Source organism: Erpetoichthys calabaricus, chromosome 10, assembly GCF_900747795.2.
Source record: "Erpetoichthys calabaricus chromosome 10, fErpCal1.3, whole genome shotgun sequence".
In the NCBI taxonomy this organism is placed as follows: Eukaryota; Metazoa; Chordata; class Cladistia; order Polypteriformes; family Polypteridae; genus Erpetoichthys; species Erpetoichthys calabaricus.
The window spans coordinates 133,421,591-133,440,813 of NC_041403.2; the positions used below are offsets into that span (position 1 = coordinate 133,421,591).

General features: G+C 40.8%; 1 protein-coding gene across 2 annotated transcripts in view; it reads left to right on the forward strand.

Annotated features, from left to right (window-relative positions):
- Positions 1–15,210, forward strand: part of LOC114659429 (teashirt homolog 2) — a 178,600-nt gene extending 163,390 nt beyond the window's left edge. For both annotated transcript variants that reach the window (XM_028811911.2, XM_051932994.1), the window contains exon 2: positions 11,268–15,210. In XM_028811911.2, coding sequence (XP_028667744.1) covers positions 11,268–14,329 — 3,062 coding nt within the window. In that variant the 3' untranslated portion in view covers positions 14,330–15,210. The remainder of the gene's footprint in view (positions 1–11,267) is intronic.
- The last annotated feature ends 4,013 nt before the right edge of the window (positions 15,211–19,223 follow it).

The window sequence follows — 19,223 nt, forward strand, 5'->3', positions numbered from 1 at the left end:
CAGTTCATGCGTGTAACAACACTCTAGCATTATCACAGACCATAGACAAGGCTGCACAATCTACACAAATAATTTCACATTACTGTCTAATGCTAAACATGCCATACAAGAATATAGTCTCAGAACTTTAACATGTGGCATATACTGTATATACAGGCCAGAGTACCTGTCTAAAGATAAGTTGCTGTTGTTACACCATAGAGTGATGCGGTAGTCAAAATGATAGACAGATATATGAAGATAAATAAATTAATCTTTAAGCTTCAGTTAAGTTATATTACTCGGCTCTTAAAGTGATTGCAGCAAGTGTTGCTTTTTATTTTCTTTCAGGATCAAGTGTTTTGTTCAGTTTCTTTTTCAATTTGTATCGCTTGTGTTTTCAGTTGCCCCCTGGATGTTTAAAGAGTAGGGACTGGAGGAAATTAGGGGTTTGTGTTTAGGAAAAAACCCTGCAGGTATAGCCTTTTCAGTGGTGAATCGTGCCACAACTCACCATAAACTTCTTAACAAGTTGTCACCAAAAGTGTACTTTTGTTCGAGAATCACATCTGACCCTACAAGACTACTGCTTAACCTATTAAAACCTGGACTTCTTTAAAGTGTAGGTAGGAAATGGAATACCAGGAATAAATTTAAAAAAAAAATGAGACAAATCGGAGGAAAATGTGCAAATTACCCCAGCAGGAATCTGAACCATTCAGCTATGGAGTAGAAATACAAACCACCATGGCATAAAGTCACTCTATTATAAAAAAAAATCTTGGGAGACGAGATGTGACTTTCAGAGAGACTTTTTGCAGTGAAGTCCTGTGAGACGGAGACTTTTAACATGAGATTCTTTCAAGTAACACCCTACTTACAACCATTTTCAAACAAGACCACGGTCATCTAACTTCAGTCGTGTGAATGCTTTTGTCAGACACACTTCCTGCGCTGTCAGCTCTTATACATTTTATCAGGACAATAATTTTATACGTTCTAGATGACACGTCAACGACTAAGCGAAGAAGAAAGAGCATGGACAAACATTCGAAAAAGTTGGTTTATTTATTGGAGAGAAAGAAACGATATTCACTCACAGGCAGTTATACGTTGCGTTATCACAGTGTAAGTCCAAACACGGAATCAAAATTCATTGCGATCCTGAAGAAAAGTTAATTCCAAATATTGTTTTTATTGAAGTTTTAAACTAAAAGTGAAAATAATACATGTGCAACAATTCCCATGAAAATAACAAACTCTTTAAATTGTATATGCAGTTAACCAAACCCAGGGGTGGGCGAGAGAAGCGAGCAGAGGGCGGGGCCCCCTAGTCTTCCATAATAATAGAAAATGAAAACAAGACATCAACAACAGTATACTGATTCTCTACATATACCAAACCATAATAAGAAACATACAAACTGACTTTAGAATATTTTAAACTGGATGGCCTATGTAGTCCACTTTATTTAAACATACTAGAAAATGATAATTGTGTAACAAAAAGGTGCCATACTGTATTTATCGGAGCCAGTTATAAAGCAACATTCTAATATGTATCCTGTCAATTTAGGTATTATAAAATGGGAAGCATTTTTGGTCCATGTAAATCTCTTTCCATGTAAAAGCTTGTTATCACAATGGATTCAAGAGGCGGGGGCTATCTCAAATATATTTCAATTATTTATTATAATTATTATTGCTTAAACTATAAGTCAAAGTATTTCATATCTTCTGTTTCATTATTCAGCTAAGCACACCTAATCAACATTTTTTCTTAATTTAAATCAATTTTCTCAAAAGAAATTTAAAAAAGAAATACTGCAAGTATCACCGTGATGAATTAAAAAACAGATCTGTCAATTTGGCCACAACCTATATGGATTTGCCTCAATAATAACGACATACTTAAGAGGGGAAGGGTGGAAAACTGTTAACCTTGCGTTTTTATCACAGAAGTCAAAGAAATAGTGTGAACAAACCCACCGACTGCAGGCTCCCGATGTGCGGCAGGTGATCATAGTCATTTGTCAAAAACGCCATCTTCCTTCAATCCCCCAGTTCTCTTCCTGCCTGCAATTTCTACTTCTAGCTTCATTATGTGATTGCACTGCCTATAGCTTCAATAACAGAATAATTAGAAATTTCTCCAGTCTGCATGGCTCCCCTGAATGCTGCTGTGTCTCTGTTTGAAGTCACCAATGAAGACCTTTCAGGTACAATCCTTGTCAGTTTGTCAAAACCTGTCATCGTGATTCACCAGCCATTCTTGCCAGGCTAATTGTCTTCCTTGGGATTTTGCAGAAAAGTGCCAGGCTTGTTTTAAATCTTGCTCGACTAACAGATCTTAGTATTTATCAGTGTGTATGTGTCAGCTTGACTTAGCTTGAAGTGCTTTTGAAGAAGCCATTCTCGAAGCTCATTTCTTGGCGTCGCCACAATGACGCTCTGTCGGCCTTGATATTTTGTCATTGTCCGCCAGTCTTCAATCAAATGGCTGCCAGGGCATAATGAGAATCATGAGAAAGTATGAAGTGGCCATAGGGCAATACCCCGGCCTTCGGGACCCCTTTGTGTATTTTCTGGACATGAAAGAATAGAAATGTTGGTGTTGTTAGCACACTATCTAAAAAAGAGAACAGCTATGGCTGTAAATATTTCAAGATCCTCAGGACACGCTTCACAAGCCTCAAAGAAAAGCAGCATTTTAACTAAAGATGGTATGATTTCACTGAGCACCGTCCTCCCTGGTTCTAAAAAGGAACTTGCGGTCTGGCTGAAGCATTACACATCTAAAGCTTTCAATGGTGACTTTTTATTGAAGTGGGACCCTGGTTGCATGTTGTAAAAATGCAAAGCAGAGTGGAAATTTAATATAATAAAACAAACGAGAAGGAAGGAGGTTTGTATTTGTATATCAATAAGCACAGAATTAAAAACAGTGACATCAGCAACATATACCAAAGGTAAGAAGACAGGCTGGGAGCCTCAAAGAGCAAATCTTGATGCTTTAGTTATGTGTTTATTTGAAACCTTTACCCAAGGTGTTTTTTAAGAGAGGAATAAAGTACAATTGTATAAATATGTTTTTCTAAAACTGAGGAAAAACAGTCAGATTAGGAGACTTGCTTTTTGTCAAACAGTGAGGTTTGATCTAGCAGCCTTAAGGTTTAAGATCCAAAGTCCTACCAGATGTTGTCAAACTGTGTTATTAAAATATTTTGTGCCTCCACAATTTAATTGTTTAGTTAAACGACTTAGCTTAAACACACATTGTCACAGAGGTTAGCTCTACTGTCTCACAACTCAAGAAACTGAATATCTTTTCACTGTCAGTTTGCACTTTGCACATCCTCCACGTGTCTGCCTGAGGTTTTCTCAGGACCCCCATCTGAAGTCATGCATGTTAGGCTGATTGGCATCTCTGCATCCTCCTGGAAGGAGTGAGTTTCTGTACATGTGTGAGAGTGCTTGTCCAAGACTGGATCCAGCTTTGCCCTCCATATTGTCAGGTTAGGCCCAACAGCTCTAAAATGAAATACTTTAGTTCAGGAAATGATTGACTAAATGGATGCATTTGCTTCTTTTTTTGAAACTACAATATGTGATTGTTGCTCCATGCAGAAGTATGCTAAGCACTGACACACAGGGTAAGGGAATCCTATGTTATGTGAATCTTCTACCCTAATTTCTAGTACACATCTTGGCATATGAACATTTTCTGGTAAACACTTCACTTTCTTGATAATATCAATACAAATGTCAAAATTTATCATTATTATACCCAGTATAGGGTAACTAGAGGGAAAGACAGGGGGTGAGAACAGGAGTGCTTTGTGATATATGAAGGAGAGAACAACAGGGTGAGCCACCCGACCTGGTGGACTGCAGTTCAAAACCATTAGAGACAGGTCCAGTGGGCAGCAGACTTTAGTTTGTCTGCTGGTATTTGGTGCTTTGTGCTGCCCTTATTTATTTCTGTCTTGAGTTTAATTTTAAGCATTAAATGAAAATTTTTTATGATTATGGCCTTCTTGGCACCATTCTGGGCATGGAGAGAAATTGCATGCTAATCATATCTCTTCAGTTACCTTAATATACAAAACACAGACAGGTACTTTAATGACATGTTGACTATAGCAACTGTATTTAAATTAAAAAGAAAATGTTTCGTCCTTATTGGGTCTCGTCAAGTGTACTCACTGCTGCATAGAAATGTGTGTGAAGAACACTTAGATTTTGGTCTACTGTATGATTGTTTAATAAATGACCATGTCTATTTGTGGCCTCACTCTCTGATGCATAAAAGTCCTAGGATCCATAATGTTTATATGTCCTTCATCTGTCCATTTGTTCACTCACACTTATCTGCTCCTCTTTTTTCTTGCTTGAAGATTTCCACGTACTTGATATTCTGAACAAAAGTAATGAGGGAGAAAGAGAGATAGCACATCTAATAAAAACAAGAAACTCTGTATAATGAACAAGAAACATAAAGATGGTAGTGTAGTTTTCCACCTTAAAATGAAAAGAGAATAATAGTGTGTGCATAGGGAGACATTGTAGAAGCTACACCATTTGGCACAAAATCAAAGATGGCAAATGCATGTTCTCCATTACAAATTGATTGCACAGCATAACGAGTTTGAAGTACGAGGGTATTTGTTTTGATCTCTGCCTCAGGTTTGTTCAGAGTTTGATTACATTATTTTGAAAAGCAAAGAAAAAAAAACTAAGTATACCTTGGAGCGAAACACTTTAGAAAGGCAGGCTGAAATGTGTGCTTGTAGTGAATGATTATTGGGGAATTTTAGGCGTGATGAGTATTGATCTGTTGTTTCATTAAATATTTCATTGTGCACATCCAAAGAAAAAGTGAATTGCAAAGTTATTTTTATTTTTGTACTATTATGCAGGCTAAAAATTATAAAAAAATATATTTTTATTTTACAGTAAGAAATTTATATATACTGTGTATATATATACTATATATATATACTGTATATATATATATATATATATATATATATATATATATATATATATATATATTGTAAGAGAAGCTCTATATTGCGTCTAACCCGACACAGATTGACATGAAGACACGTGTAAAACCAATAAGACTTTTTATTTTCTTCCTCTGTGGGCGCACGTCTTCCCCGTGTCCCACAGGCAATACACAGTCCCAAAGCACAGACACAAATAAATCACACACTTTTCTTCTCTCTTGGCACCACCACTCCTCCTCAGCAAGCTTTGCCCTCCTCCCACCCGACTCTAGCCGCTGAGTGGTGGACGCTGGCTCCTTTTATAGTTCACCCGGAAGTGCTCCAGGTGCTTGATCACCGAGTTCCGGCTGCACTTCTGGGTATGATGAATATGCTGCCCACACGGGCTCAGGAGTCCCAAAAACAGCACCCCCTGGTGGTTCCTGCAGGACCCAACAGGGCTGCACCCAACTCCAATTCCCATGGAACCCTGTGGGAAACCGAGGCACCACTCCAACCCAGGGGGGCGGCCATCTAGCGTCCAGGGGTAGGTATTGCACTGTCCAGGGCTGCTCCCACTGAATATAGTGTGCAGGGGCGTCCCAGCAAAGGCATGGACCCCAGCCGCCTGCCACAATATATATATACAAGGGGGACCCAAAAATAACCGGAAATATTTTTAATTGTTTAATTTAATTTTCTGTACAAACTACAATTAGTCTCCTTCAAAGTACTCTCCATTGGCGGAAATACACTTATCTAACCATTTGTTCCAGTGTTCGGAACATTTTTTAAATTCGTCTGAAGTAATGCCCATTAATGCTCTGGTCGTTTCTTGTTTTACCTCTTCGACGTCAGCAAAACGCCTTCCTTTCAAGTCTTTTTTCATCCGAGGGAACAAAAAGAAATCACACGGAGCTAAATCCGGTGAGTAGGGTGGGTGATTCAGGGTTGTCATATATAGTTAATACTATATATATAGTATTAAGCATAGTATTTAGCTGAAATAAAAGAGGGTGAAGTGAATAGTCAATTTGCATTAACTGATTTTGCTAAATCAAGCACTGCCATTGTAGTAGTGCTTTCTGTGTTATCTGGTGAGCATCCTTAGTTTCACAGAAGACATTTGTGAGCACACTTTACTCAGCTGAGGGCAGTATCAGAAATGATGCTCACTACAGGTACCATGTGAATGGCTTCAGTGCACCTCATAGCTCCTACCTCTTAGTCATGGAAACAGCCTAGTCTTTTTTCTCTAGACTGTGTCATTTTTGAGACCAACAGTAGAAATAGCAACTACATGGAGTTTAAAGGCTTCTTACTAACCGAGCTAGAGTTAGGAAAGTAAGTTGGGGCAAGGAGTCTACTGACAAGAGGGAGGTATAATCAGGTAGTCTGAACAGTGACAGTGAGGAGGGATGATCTGAGAGTGCTTGATGTTACTTTAGAAATGCGCAAATCAGCAGATAGACAAGGACCATTGGGGCTGCATGGCTTTACTTTTCTCTTTCCTTTTGATAGCTTATTTACTTCCTTTCATCTGTCCTCCTTTTTGTTTTTGCTCAAAAAATGTAGAATTCTAAATATGCAGACCTTTCAGCTCTACATGTTCCAAGTTGGGATAGCACCCTGGGATGCCATATCATTTTTATAAATGACTTGAGTTTGAATGGAATTTCTGAAACCTGAAGAAACCTGACACAAAAATCCATCTTGAGATAAATCTGAGATATTGTTCTAATTTTCTAAACAATGACAAGGACTTTTGCTTTATCTTACGTTAGTGACACGTTGCACAACTCTTAGTAAGAGGTGATGTCAAACTCGACAGTGGTAGTTGCTGACATCATCAGACATCAGATGACCAGGCCTGCCTTGTGTTTGTGAGGTCCAAATCTCCTGTCTTCCTAATGCTACAGTACAGTATATGCATTGTATTTCAAGGTGATCATTCACTGATTTTAGTTCTTACGTACACAAGCTTACAACTTAAGACAAATCAAACCAGTTTGATTTTGACGGGATGAGTGGTAGACTTGCTCGACTAAGTTGCTGGGTGTGAACGACTCCGTGAGTGAAAGTCAGGGGAGGGCACACATGACTACCTCCGACAGGATAGAGATATTGTAAATGGAGTCTGCAACTGAAAATCACTGGAAAATTCATGTAATCTGACAGAACCTTTAATTCATCCTGATGTTTAGCGGAGTATTTTTACTATGGCCATTGAGCTTATTTACAAATTCTTCAAAATACATCTTTAGATTTTGGAAGATGTGTTTGCTTAGATGTGTGCTTGGTGTCTGTCAGTGTGAAGCTTGCACATTCTCCCTATATCCATGTGTGTCTTTTTCCAGGTTTCTCTGGTTCTCACCCCACATCCAAAGGAATGCTTGGTTAATTGCTGACCCTAACTTGGCCTTTCAGGAACAGATGTGTGTGTGTGTGTGTATGGGTCAGCCTTGTGCTTGATGGTCCTCAGGCAGTATCTGGCTCCCTGCCAACCTCAAGTGAAGCAAGTGGGTTCTGAAGATGGATTTTTAGATACTGTATCTATAGCGCATTTTAAAAAGACACCACTAAGTATGACTTTGCGTCATTATCGGATAGCCCCCCTTTGCAAATATATTTCTTGTAATATCTTTTTGAGCTTACGAATAAATAATAACGTTTTTACAGTATGTTTGCTTTGTACAGATTAAAGATGACAACAGTGATCAGATAAGTGAGTCAAAAACTCCAGGCTTGTCAGTACAGTGTGGGAAGTGTTGACCGACTTTTGTTTTATTTTTTTTATGATGCATATTGTCCAAATTAACAATACACCGCTTTAATTATTCAGGCATTTTTACATTGTTTTAAAGTGACTACATTTGTATTTCTTGGCTTTTTTGGTCCTAAATAATGTAATGCTAGCACTTTCCAGGACGAGTTAGAATTGCAGCAGCCCTGAGTGCTGATGCGTTTTTTATTATTGAATTCTTCACTGCAGTTGACATGAAACTTGTGTAAATAGTTGATATTCTGGGAACAAGCTGTGCTTCAAGTTACTTCAAACCTTTGAAAATTGTAATTGGAAACAATTTTAGACAGTTTGAGATCAGCAATAAAGAGAGGGAATCACTTCTTTGTAATTCTTTCTGGGTATCTCTACTGTATATACAACAAACATTTGAGTTCAGATAAGAACCATCCGAAAGAAGATTTGCCCTACTACTGTTCATTGAGTTGAGCATTGAGGACATGGGTGTAAGATCGTGCAGGCTAGCACAGCCTAACATTTCTAAAATATTGTCAGCAAGATGATACTTTCAACTACACTGCTGAGGAATTTGTTCCATTTATCTATAGGCCTCTGCATGAAAAAAAAAATCTCCTAACATCTGTGTGAAATATACCCTTAACCAATTGTGCCCCTGTGTTCATGAACAAGAACATGCTTTACGGTAACGGGTGGCATCCACTGTCCTAATTCTCTTTGTAATTTTAAACACTTGTTTCATCAGTCAGTCAGTCAGTCATCTTCCAACCCGCTATATCCTAACACAGGGTCACGGGGGTCTGCTGGAGCCGATCCCAGCCAACACAGGGCGCAAGGCAGGAACAAACCCTGGGCAGGGCGCCAGCCCACCGCAGCACTTGTTTCATATGACTGCTTAATCATGGTTTACATAAGTTATAAAGATTCAGCTCTTTCCGTCTGCCCTTGTAGCTCATACCCTGCAATCCTAGCTGCTCACCTTTACATTTATATTATGGACGCTAAAACTGCACGCAATATGTAGCATAAGCATAATCTCTATGGACTTGTTCTCCTCACAGCTTAGGTGCTTTATTAGCCGGCATCATATTAGATGATCAAAGCTGTTGCAGCTTCTACAGTAAATGTTTGCCCACATTTGGACCTCACTTTGTTCACTGTACATTTCAGAAATATATTGCTTTTAACAGAAAATTAAAAGTATATTTTAAATTCTTTTATTTTCAATCCCTAGAGTCACTTTTGGCATCCACCAAGGCACCAGCTTTCGACTACTACTGGAACCACAATGCGCTGGATCCTTATGACTCCTCCTGCAGGTGGTTGGCATACTGGAGGACAACCCCCTGTTGCCCATTAAACCTATGCCAGGCCAGGCTACAGGAGTATAGGGTATTAGTCTTGCTAATGCTGGCTATTCAGTTCCCACACAGAAGAACATTTTGGTTTGCATTGCCAGCAGTTACTCAGGCTCATTCCCAAGGCTTCCCTCTGTCACAGATTTTGTCCATAATTTTTATTGACAGAATTTCTAAGTGTAGCCAAGGAGTGGCAAGTTTCCAGTTTAGTGACCTGAGGATCGCATCCTTGCTTTTTGCAGATGATGTGGTCCTACTGGTTTACTCAGGCTGTGACTTTAGATGTACAGTGGGGAGGTTTGCAGCCAAGTGTGAAGTGGCCAGGATGAGGATCAGCACCACAAAGTCTAAGGTCATGGTTCTTACCTGGAAAAGGGTGGAGTGCCCCCTCCAGGTTAGGATGAGGTGCTGCCTCAAGCGGTGGCAGGTCTTCAGGGTATTGTTCGCGAGTGAGGGAAGAAGGGAGTGAGATATTGACAGGCATATTGGAGCAGCATCCACAGTAATGCTGATGTTGTACTAGTCAGTTGTGCTGAAGGGAACTGAGCTGAAAAGCAAAACTCTCCATTTGCCAGTGGATCTGTGTCCCAGCCATTAGCTATGGTCATGAGTTTTTGGGTAGTGACTGAAAGAACTAGGTCAACAGTTCACGCAAAATTAAATCCACCGGGAACCTTAGAGTTTTGCTTTGCAAAAATCCACAAATGGTGTATTTTTCATAACCAAAAGTCACCACATATTCATTTAAATTCACTGCTTTTGATATAGCGCTGTTCACTAAGTCCAGGCTCAAAATGCTGTGACAACTGCCAACATAAACTTTACAAATCATGAATTACACAACGATTATATATAAGACATAGATTTGTTTAAACAGAAGAGGAAAGTAAAGTAGTTTGAAATTGATTAAGAAAAATGAAGCCCAGCAGTATCTCTCCGTTAATTGTTGGACTTTGACCAGTTGACATCATAGGAAAGGAACATAAAGCCATCAGTCAATAATATCCCCTGAGAAAATAAACCTCTATGGGGTCCATGGTCAAGTGTAAGAGAGGAAGTTAAAGACAAAGGCAGACACAGTCACAGTCCTGACAACCTTGGCCAACTAGCCACCAACCTCATCTTGGGTATTCTACAGTAGAGTCTGTGCTGAGCCATCTAAATACATTTACTATACGTTCATCTCATTTGAAACCTTTTTCATGTGCAAAAAAGCATGGCAAAGTGCATTCTGAAGCAGAACTTGGAAGGAAGGGCACGGCTAAAAAGCACTTACCTGCAAACATTTTGGAGGCTCTTTTTCACTGCTAAAATCTATTGGCCTGGTTCTTGAAGGATCCTGGCTTGGAATGGCTTATGGTGTTGGAGAAGCTGACTGCAGGTTGTGTTTTCTCTGACTCCACATGAGTTGTCCGAAGTGAAACCAGCAGTGGAATGTGCAGGCAGGCAGGTAGTGCACAGGGCAGATGAGTGTGTATGGAGTTGCATGGAGAGAACTGTGGAAAACTGGGCCAGCTGAGGAAGAAGACAATGATTTTGGGTATGAAATAACCCTTAGGGAGCAATAGTCATTGATTTTTACTTTAGAAGCTCCAAAGATTTTAATGATTTTTGCATTCTGCCATTGTGGATTCACATACAAAACAAATTTTGGGGACAGTTTTGCTAAACTCCTCGTGACCAGGGAATTATTCTGGTTTTGTTCAAGCCCGTTCTCATGACTTTGACTTTGTTTTGTAACAAGTTTAAGTTTTCCTATCTCTCTTTCTTAGTGTTTGAACTTTGTTTCTCTCTAATGACTCACTTGCTATGTCCTTAAATCTCTGCTGCTCGATCTGCTTACCTTCACCAGGCCAGCGTATTGTTTAACGAGATAGACACAGTCATTACAATGATTCTCAAAAGTAGTCAATATTTAATCATCTCCTTTTTTTCTCAAGACAAATAGTAAACACTGGAACTGTGTTTCCGGTGATGCTTTTGTTAGTGTCTGTCGATTTTACAGGTCGGAATTTTCATGTGAATGATACTAGAGGGCTGTATTCTCCGTAATCTGTGCAAGTGCCAATACTGTGCAAGTGCCAATACTATTACTATTACTAGTATAAGCATAAATGTTTTAAGAAACAGTGTTTTCTTTTAAACAATCACTTCCTAATAGATGTTTTTTTCTTGCAGTGTACATGCCTGATGAAGATGTCAATATTGAGGAAACCGCTGAAGGAGATGAAAGTGACAATGACGGTGCCACAGAAGAAAGTTGCCAGGATGTTAAGGCCAGTTCAAAAGAGCTGGAAGACAAGGAATTGGATAACAAGAGTAGCTGTAGTTTCCAGAATTCCCCACGAAGTGCTCTGTCCACTCAAGAAGTAGAGCTGGAGTCTCACCTCAGTGACCACAGTGATCGGATGGCTGACTTCAAGAGCAGCTCTCCTTCTAAAAGTCACAAAGAGGAAGACCCGAGCGGCCCAAAACTGAAGGAAGAGATGCAAAACAGTCTGGAGAAAATGAGAGCAGCTTATGCCAACTTCCTTTCAGATTCCTACTGGGCAGGAATTGGCTTGGATCTCAAATCCACCAGTAACCCCAGTGGCCCGAGCTGTGACAGCACCAATGGGAGCAGCAAGAGTGAATTTGACTGGCACCAGGACGCTTTGTCAAAAACTCTGCAACAGACATTGTCTCCCAAACCCATCTCTAAGCCTAATCTTTTTAGTTCTGTCCACCTCTACCGACAGAACAGCAAACCGTGCGGGACTGTGTTTACAGGCGCCAGCCGCTTCAGGTGTAAAGACTGCAGTGCAGCTTACGACTCCTTGGTGGAGCTGACCGTGCATATGAACAAAAGTGGGCATTATCAGGACGACAACCACAACAGACAGAAAGATGCATCAACCTCCTGTTCAAAGACACGGAAAAGGAGTTTGCAAGACATGGAGGGAAAAGAGGACGCCCAAAAGGTCCTCAAATGCATGTTCTGTGGCCATTCATTTGATTCACTTCAAGATTTAAGTGTCCATATGATCAAAACTAAACATTACCAGAAAGTGCCTTTGAAAGAACCAATTCCTGTCATTGCATCAAAGTTAGTCCCACCCACCAAGAAACGGGCTTATGAAACAGTTCGGCCTTGTTCACCAGATTCAACCACAGGAATATCAGGTTATGCAGATTCCCCTAAATCCTCTGCCTTTCACTTGTCCAATAACAACCGCTATGGCTACCAGAATGGAGCCAGTTACACATGGCAGTTTGAGACCTGCAAATCTCAGATACTGAAGTGCATGGAGTGTGGAAGTTCTCACGATACACTTCAACAGTTAACTACTCATATGATGGTCACAGGTCATTTTATTAAAGTTACAAGTTCTGCATCCAAAAAGGGAAAGCAGTTAGCCCTCGACCCCATAGCTGTAGAAAAAATGCAGTCGTTGGCAGAGCCTCCGGCTAGTGATACTCAGGCTGTTACAGATGTGGGCAAAACATCACCAAGCATTGCAGGTTCAGAAGACTTGGAGATAAAAAAAGAAGGTGCTGATGTCACTGATGACATGAAAGTGGAAGAGAAAGGCCCTAATGAAAGCAAACATGAAGAAGGCGAGCGTAAGCAAGAAGATGCCATGTTCAAATACCCGTACCTCCGAGAAGAAGACCTGGAGCACGAGTCTGAGGGAGGAGCGGATATTCTGAAATCTCTGGCCAACACTGTGGCTTCAGCAATTAACAAGGCTCAAACTGGCACTCCTAGCTGGAGTGCGTACCCCAGCATTCATGCTGCATATCAGCTGTCTGGAGTAATAAAGAGTCCCTTACAGCCACCAGCTGCCCAGCCACTTCACCTGAAGCAAAGCTTTAACAGCAGGTTGAGACCAATCGCTCCAAAGGGGAAATTTTACCAGAACACTTCTGCCATCGAGCCCTCTCACCTGCTTGTCAAAAAGGAGCAGTGCAGTGCCAGTAAGCGGACAGACTCTCCCACTTCTAACGCCACTGTAGAAGCTGCTCTAGACAACCACATGCAGGACGAATTACCCGTTGTCTTAAAACGAGAAAGAGTACTTGGGAAAGATGGAAGTGATTCAAAGGAAAGCAAGCCAGATCTTACGGAAGATAACAAGAAGTCTCAGCAGTCCCAGCCTTTCACTGCACTAAATGGCTCTAGCGGTATGTGTGCTTCCATGAATGACCCTCCCGAGGTCCTCAGTGTTAACCCGCTTAGTGCTCTTCAGTCTGTTTTAAACAATCACTTGGGCAAAGCCAATAAGCCGTCCGGGCCAAGGCCTGATTCTGTGCTAAGTGCTGGCACGGCAGCCATGTTATCCAAAATTAACAGAAGCCTAATGGAAAAGCCTGCTTTGGCCCCAGTCCCGCCTCATGCCAGCAGGCTAGACAACCATTTCCTTTTCGAAAGCAGTGACCAACCCATCGATCTGACCAAATCCAAAAGCACCAAAAGCACGCCAACCTCCCAAGCACAGTCATGCACTCCGGTACCGCAAAAGCACGCCCTATCGGATATTGCCGACATGGTCAAAGTTCTTCCAAAAGCTACTACCCCCAAACCCTCACCACCATCAAGGATGCCTTCTGTGAAGCTTGAAAGTGACGTGCGCCGCTTTGAGGATGTGTCAGCTGAAGTCTACTCTGTGCATAAGAGGAAAGGCAGGCAATCCAACTGGAACCCCCAACACCTGCTCATTCTGCAGGCCCAGTTTGCATCTAGCCTCTTCCAGACCTCAGAAGGCAAGTATTTGCTGTCAGACTTGGGTCCTCAGGAACGAATGCACATTGCCAAGTTTACTGGACTTTCTATGACCACCATTAGTCACTGGCTGGCCAATGTCAAATATCAACTGAGAAAAACAGGAGGGACCAAATTCCTGAAGAACATGGACACTGGTCACCCAATTTTCTACTGTAATGACTGTGCCTCCCAGTTCAGGTCGCCCCCTGCTTTTATCAGCCATTTAGAGTCCCATCTGGGCTTTCAATTAAAAGACATGAACAAGCTGCCCTCAGAGCCACAGACGCAAGCAGAGCCAGAAGTGCCCAAAGGGATTGGGATGGGGGTACGGGTGGCAGAAGCCCCCGTCACAGAAGAAGACGTGGACTCCAAGTTTAAGTGTAAGCTGTGCAGTCGAACATTTGCCAGCAATCACGCCGTCAAGCTGCACTTAAGTAAAACACACAGCAAATCCCCAGAGAACCACTCACAATATGTCGAAGTGGATAAAGAATAGCATTGTGTGTCAGTACATGAAAGAGAGAACAGAAAACAAACAAGAGCTTGAGCTGTAAACATTTCCACAATCTTTTTGTTTTATTATTATTATTATTATTATTATTATTATTATTATTTGTTGGTTTCTTGTAATTGTTCAACTTGCGTTGCTTTTCTGAGCACACGTTGATTTCCTTACAGTACATGTTTCAAGTGGCAATCTAAATGTCTCCTACTTTGAACAAGTACAGCAACATTTGAATGTTAGATCAGGATGCCCTTGCTTGCTTCAGTTAGTCGTTTCGAGGCTCTGCGGGCTGTAAGCGTCAACGCGAGAGCCTTTCAAAAGTCGGGCTTCCGCATGGGGGCACCCTAATGTGACCTGTTGTCAGTAGCAAAACGTTTTACTGCTTGAAACATGACATGCCAGCGTTAGCATGCAGTAATGCTGGCCTGTGCTACTATTTATTTGTATGATATTCCAAGATAATTTTATTTCCTTAAAATTGATTATTGCATTTAATGTAATTTAAGTCGGTAAAACCAATATCTGCACCAAAACCAATGTTCTTAAAGGCAGATCTGGTGCCCCATTTCCATATGCTAAAATATATATTACTTTGGTTAAAACAAAAGCAAGTCAAAATCTAAAAAAAAAATGCTGTTGTGATATAGAGTATAATGAAGCACTTTAATAAATATTTCAACACCTGTTAAGATTTAGAAGCTGTTCATGACTTTGACATTTTACACAACCTGGAAATGACAATATGTTTGATTAAATGTAAATACTGTAGGACAATATTAGTATGAGATTCATCTTAAAGGAATATGAGGAAACAAAATGAGACCTGCACCTTTTGTACCAATACAAAATAAAGCGTTAACGTTTTCTAACAATCTGCCTGTGCTTCATGTGTGTGTTAATTACAGTAATTAGGCTGGGCTCTGCCTTTATGAGGGTCTCATTCTTTAGAGAACAATTACCCAGGCGCATGTTTGTTTTTTTCTATTTTCACAATTCTTCCAAAAATACTTAAGTAATAACACAATATCTTAAATAAAGTAAGAAACATTTGAAAGTTTTTAATGCTGTTTTATTTCTGATAATAGCACAGTAATTAACAGTGCTGCTTCACAGCTCCAGAGACTTGGATTCAAATTCCCAAATGGTTACTTTCTATCTGGAGTTTGCATATTCTCTCTGTGTCCCCTGGGTACTTGAGTATGTCACGTCATGGATTGGTGACCTTTCCCAGGTTGGCTCTGTCTTGCAACAGAGAGGATGACCACCCTACAACCTCTTATTAGAATAAATTGGTTGAGAAGAGAATTGCTAACCTGCTACCTTATAGCTCTGGGTTCAAATCTTAGACGAGTCCTCTGTCTGGATGGAGTTTGCACTTCTTCTTTTGTCTTTATTGGCATTTCTACAGAGATTTTTTCGCATCCTAAAATCAGGTGTTTTTGGTTATTTAAAATCATGTTCAAGGGTGTCCTTGTGAGGCCGGATGCCCCATCCAGCATTTTACCGATTGTAGCTGGTGATCCTGAACTAGATTAAGCAAGTTACAAAAGATTAAAGATGCATTCAGAAGAAGGATGGATACATTCACACTTTTTGTGATCCAAATTACTTTGTGTTGGCGTTACTTTTATTTGCCATTTCTTACTACTGAGGTCCAAAGTGGGATGTAGGGTGTCCACCGTTTCTGCAAGCAGCTCCTACCATATGTAGCTCCAGTCGTGTGGTAGTGTCCAGTAGACAATGGTGTCTACTGCCCAGTGAGTTCCTGGTTTGAGTATCGGCAACTCGTGACGATGCAGGTTCACTCCATGCTCCCATTTTTGATTTCCGACTTCTGGGAGCTCTTGAACCTGACACCGTTGGTAATGTCACCGAGATAAGCTAATAAATGAGGACAATTCTCAAATGAAGCCAGGGGTTAGTGTAATCAGTGCCAAGGTGCAGTTGTGTCAAAACAGAACATGCACTGCTCCACAGTTCCAATAAATAAATCCATAAAAACAGTGAAAAGTTGGGATAAAAACAATAAATAAATCTGTTAAAATCTGAAGTTAAAATGCAGTCTCTCTCATCACGATCTCAGCACACCTCCATCTCTCATTCTCCCCAGCTCACCCATTGCTCCGGCGGAGACCCAACAGCAACGAGCTCCTTTCGGCTGACCTCTGTCTTAGCTGCCTCCAGGAATCACGGCCAGACCATCCGAGGTCGGCTCTCCTCCCTTCTTCCTTCGCGCTCACGTAGTCACTCCTCAGATCCATCGGGTGGACACCTTCCTTGCTCACCCCACTCCATCTGAACATTCAGTGGGATGGACTAGTCCCTAGAGCGCTACAAACAAACGCTCCTTCGCAGGGCCCCAGCTCATGCTGTCTCCACCCTCCAGGTGGCCAGATCATACGTTCCAAGACTGTTTTTCCTGTCCTTTAACCTCCTTTTTTCCTCTGTCTCTGGCCTTTTCTTTGATCACGATCCATCCTTGAATTCTCGGTCCATCTCTGATTCCTCGATCCATCCCCGATTCCTCAATCCATCCACTCTTTCCTGGTGCCGACCCGTATATATACACCCCCATCTCCGTGGGCGCAGCGCCTTAAGCACATGCCGCAGGAAGCCAATGAAGCAAATGCGAATGACCGCACCCACACGTGCAGGTGCGACTCGCTCCAACTACCTCAATTAACTCCCCACGGTCGTGCAATCGTGCCCATGGCTCTATGGATTTAAAACCTGGCCCCTTTTTTTTGAAGCCACGGACCCGCTATACCACACAACTCCTCTAAAAACGACCTCTGCCACATGCATTACCGTCAAGTTCCTTGAAGATCTGTGGTCTTAGAGAAACCAAAAAACAGTGAGGTGTTACATACACCCTTGAACAACACCTAAATCCAGTTACACTAAATTCTTCTATTTAATGTCTCTCTATCATATCTGTTACACAGGACTACAGTAGTGAAGGCCGTAAAACACTAAATAATTCTTAAATGACACTGATCAAACAGTCCTGGAAATATCCAGTGCTCCAGCCATGCCAGTATTGAGTCAGTCCAGAAGTTGGGAAACTCTGCTGGTGAACCAACCAAGTGAGGAAGATTTTTCCATTGTGATCCAGCTCAGCAAAGGGGAATCCACAACTCAAGAACCACAGAGGCATTAAGACTATGTCAAGACACACAGACAAGTCAGGTTTCGGCATCAAAACCTGTCTGGGAAATACTCTGTAAAAAAAAAAAAAAGAATAAAAATTCATGTTACAAATAAATCCAAAGATGGACATCAGTTATTTTAAAAATCTTCAGGGAGCCTGTCATGTAATCAGATCAGATCAGCACAAGAAGACTGAGGAATCTAACAAAGCAATGATAGGTTAGGTTCATTTCCCTAACACAGGCAGGAAACATATTAGCTTGCACCAATCAGCATACAGATAACACATCTGTGTCTTAATATTATCTAAAGGTTGATTACATCTTGCCTGAAGAAGGGGCCTGAGTTGCCTCAAAAGCTTGCATATTGTAATCTTTTTAGTTAGCCAATAAAAGCGGTCATTTTGCTTGACTTCTCACTACATTCTAAAGGTTCCAAAAGAGTTCAACAAATGTAAAGCCTTTAGCACACACACCACTATCTAACAAGGGACTTCTTATATATACATTCTTATTGAGAACAAAATAAAATGTATTAATTGTCATTATCTCATTGTTTACACGGGACAGACACACCCAAAACCCTCACAAGTTCACACAAAAATAATGAAACACATAAGGATACCTTTTTGTTTTTCTGCGACATCACCTTCCCCTGTTGATGACCATAAACTTCTAAGACTCTATATCTTTAATAGTAATCTGAACAATCCCCCCTCACATCAGTCTTCTCTGAATGTGATTTTCACAAAACTTCCTCTGAGTTACCACAAATGACAAGATTGTCACTGCCATCCTGCTGCTCCAGGCAGATGTCTTTAAATGGCCAGTCAGAATAATGGCGATTATTAACAGGCAGAATCACATCACACATGGTGTTTAGATGAGTAGAAGTGTTAAGGTAGATGGGTTTAGAAGGGTAAATGCCCTTTACTACGTGCAGCAATAGGAGGGACTGCTCAGCTCTCACAACCAGATGCCTCAGATCATGCCTTGGTAATGGAGCACACCCCGGGCTCCTTGGCAGAAAGAAGTCAGTTTATGAGGAAAATGGACATTCAGATGCTCATGTTTATATCTATAAAAATGTCCAGTAAAAAAGAACTCCTGTGTGGATATTAAGAGAGCAATGGGGTGAGAAGCATCTCAGATTTATAACATATTGCATTTAACTAGTACCTCTATTTTCATGTTTTATTTTTGCTATTGTTGTGCTTAAAATTATGAAATACGCAAGAATATAAAAAATTTGTTAAAGAAGTTCAAACACAGGAAAGGTTTGTACACACAAGGAAACACCAAAGTGAACTTCATGAGCCATGTTTGTGTGGGTAGGTGGGACAAAAACGATACTTCAGATGTGACAGTCACTGAATGAATGTCACATGGAAGCCAGTGTGTGATTGGATGAACTCTCTGCCTCCCTCTTCTTGATGAAGCAGCAAGAGGAAATGGTCAAATGAATGGAAAGATAGGTATGATGGCAGTTATAAGCACTTAATTGAGATGAGGTACTTCATCAAAATTTAATAAAACGGCAAAAAAGTGACAAGATGTTTTTAGCAGTTTTATATTGCGCAAGTCATGAATGACGTTAACAGGTAGCACATTCTTTTGTTTGGTTTTTTTTGCCCCCCTTTTCTGTCAAACGAGAAGATGTTACCTGATAGAGTTGGTGCCCTTGCAAAGGCACCATACTTGAGTTTCCTTTTTCTATTCCCTCATAGTACATGAAA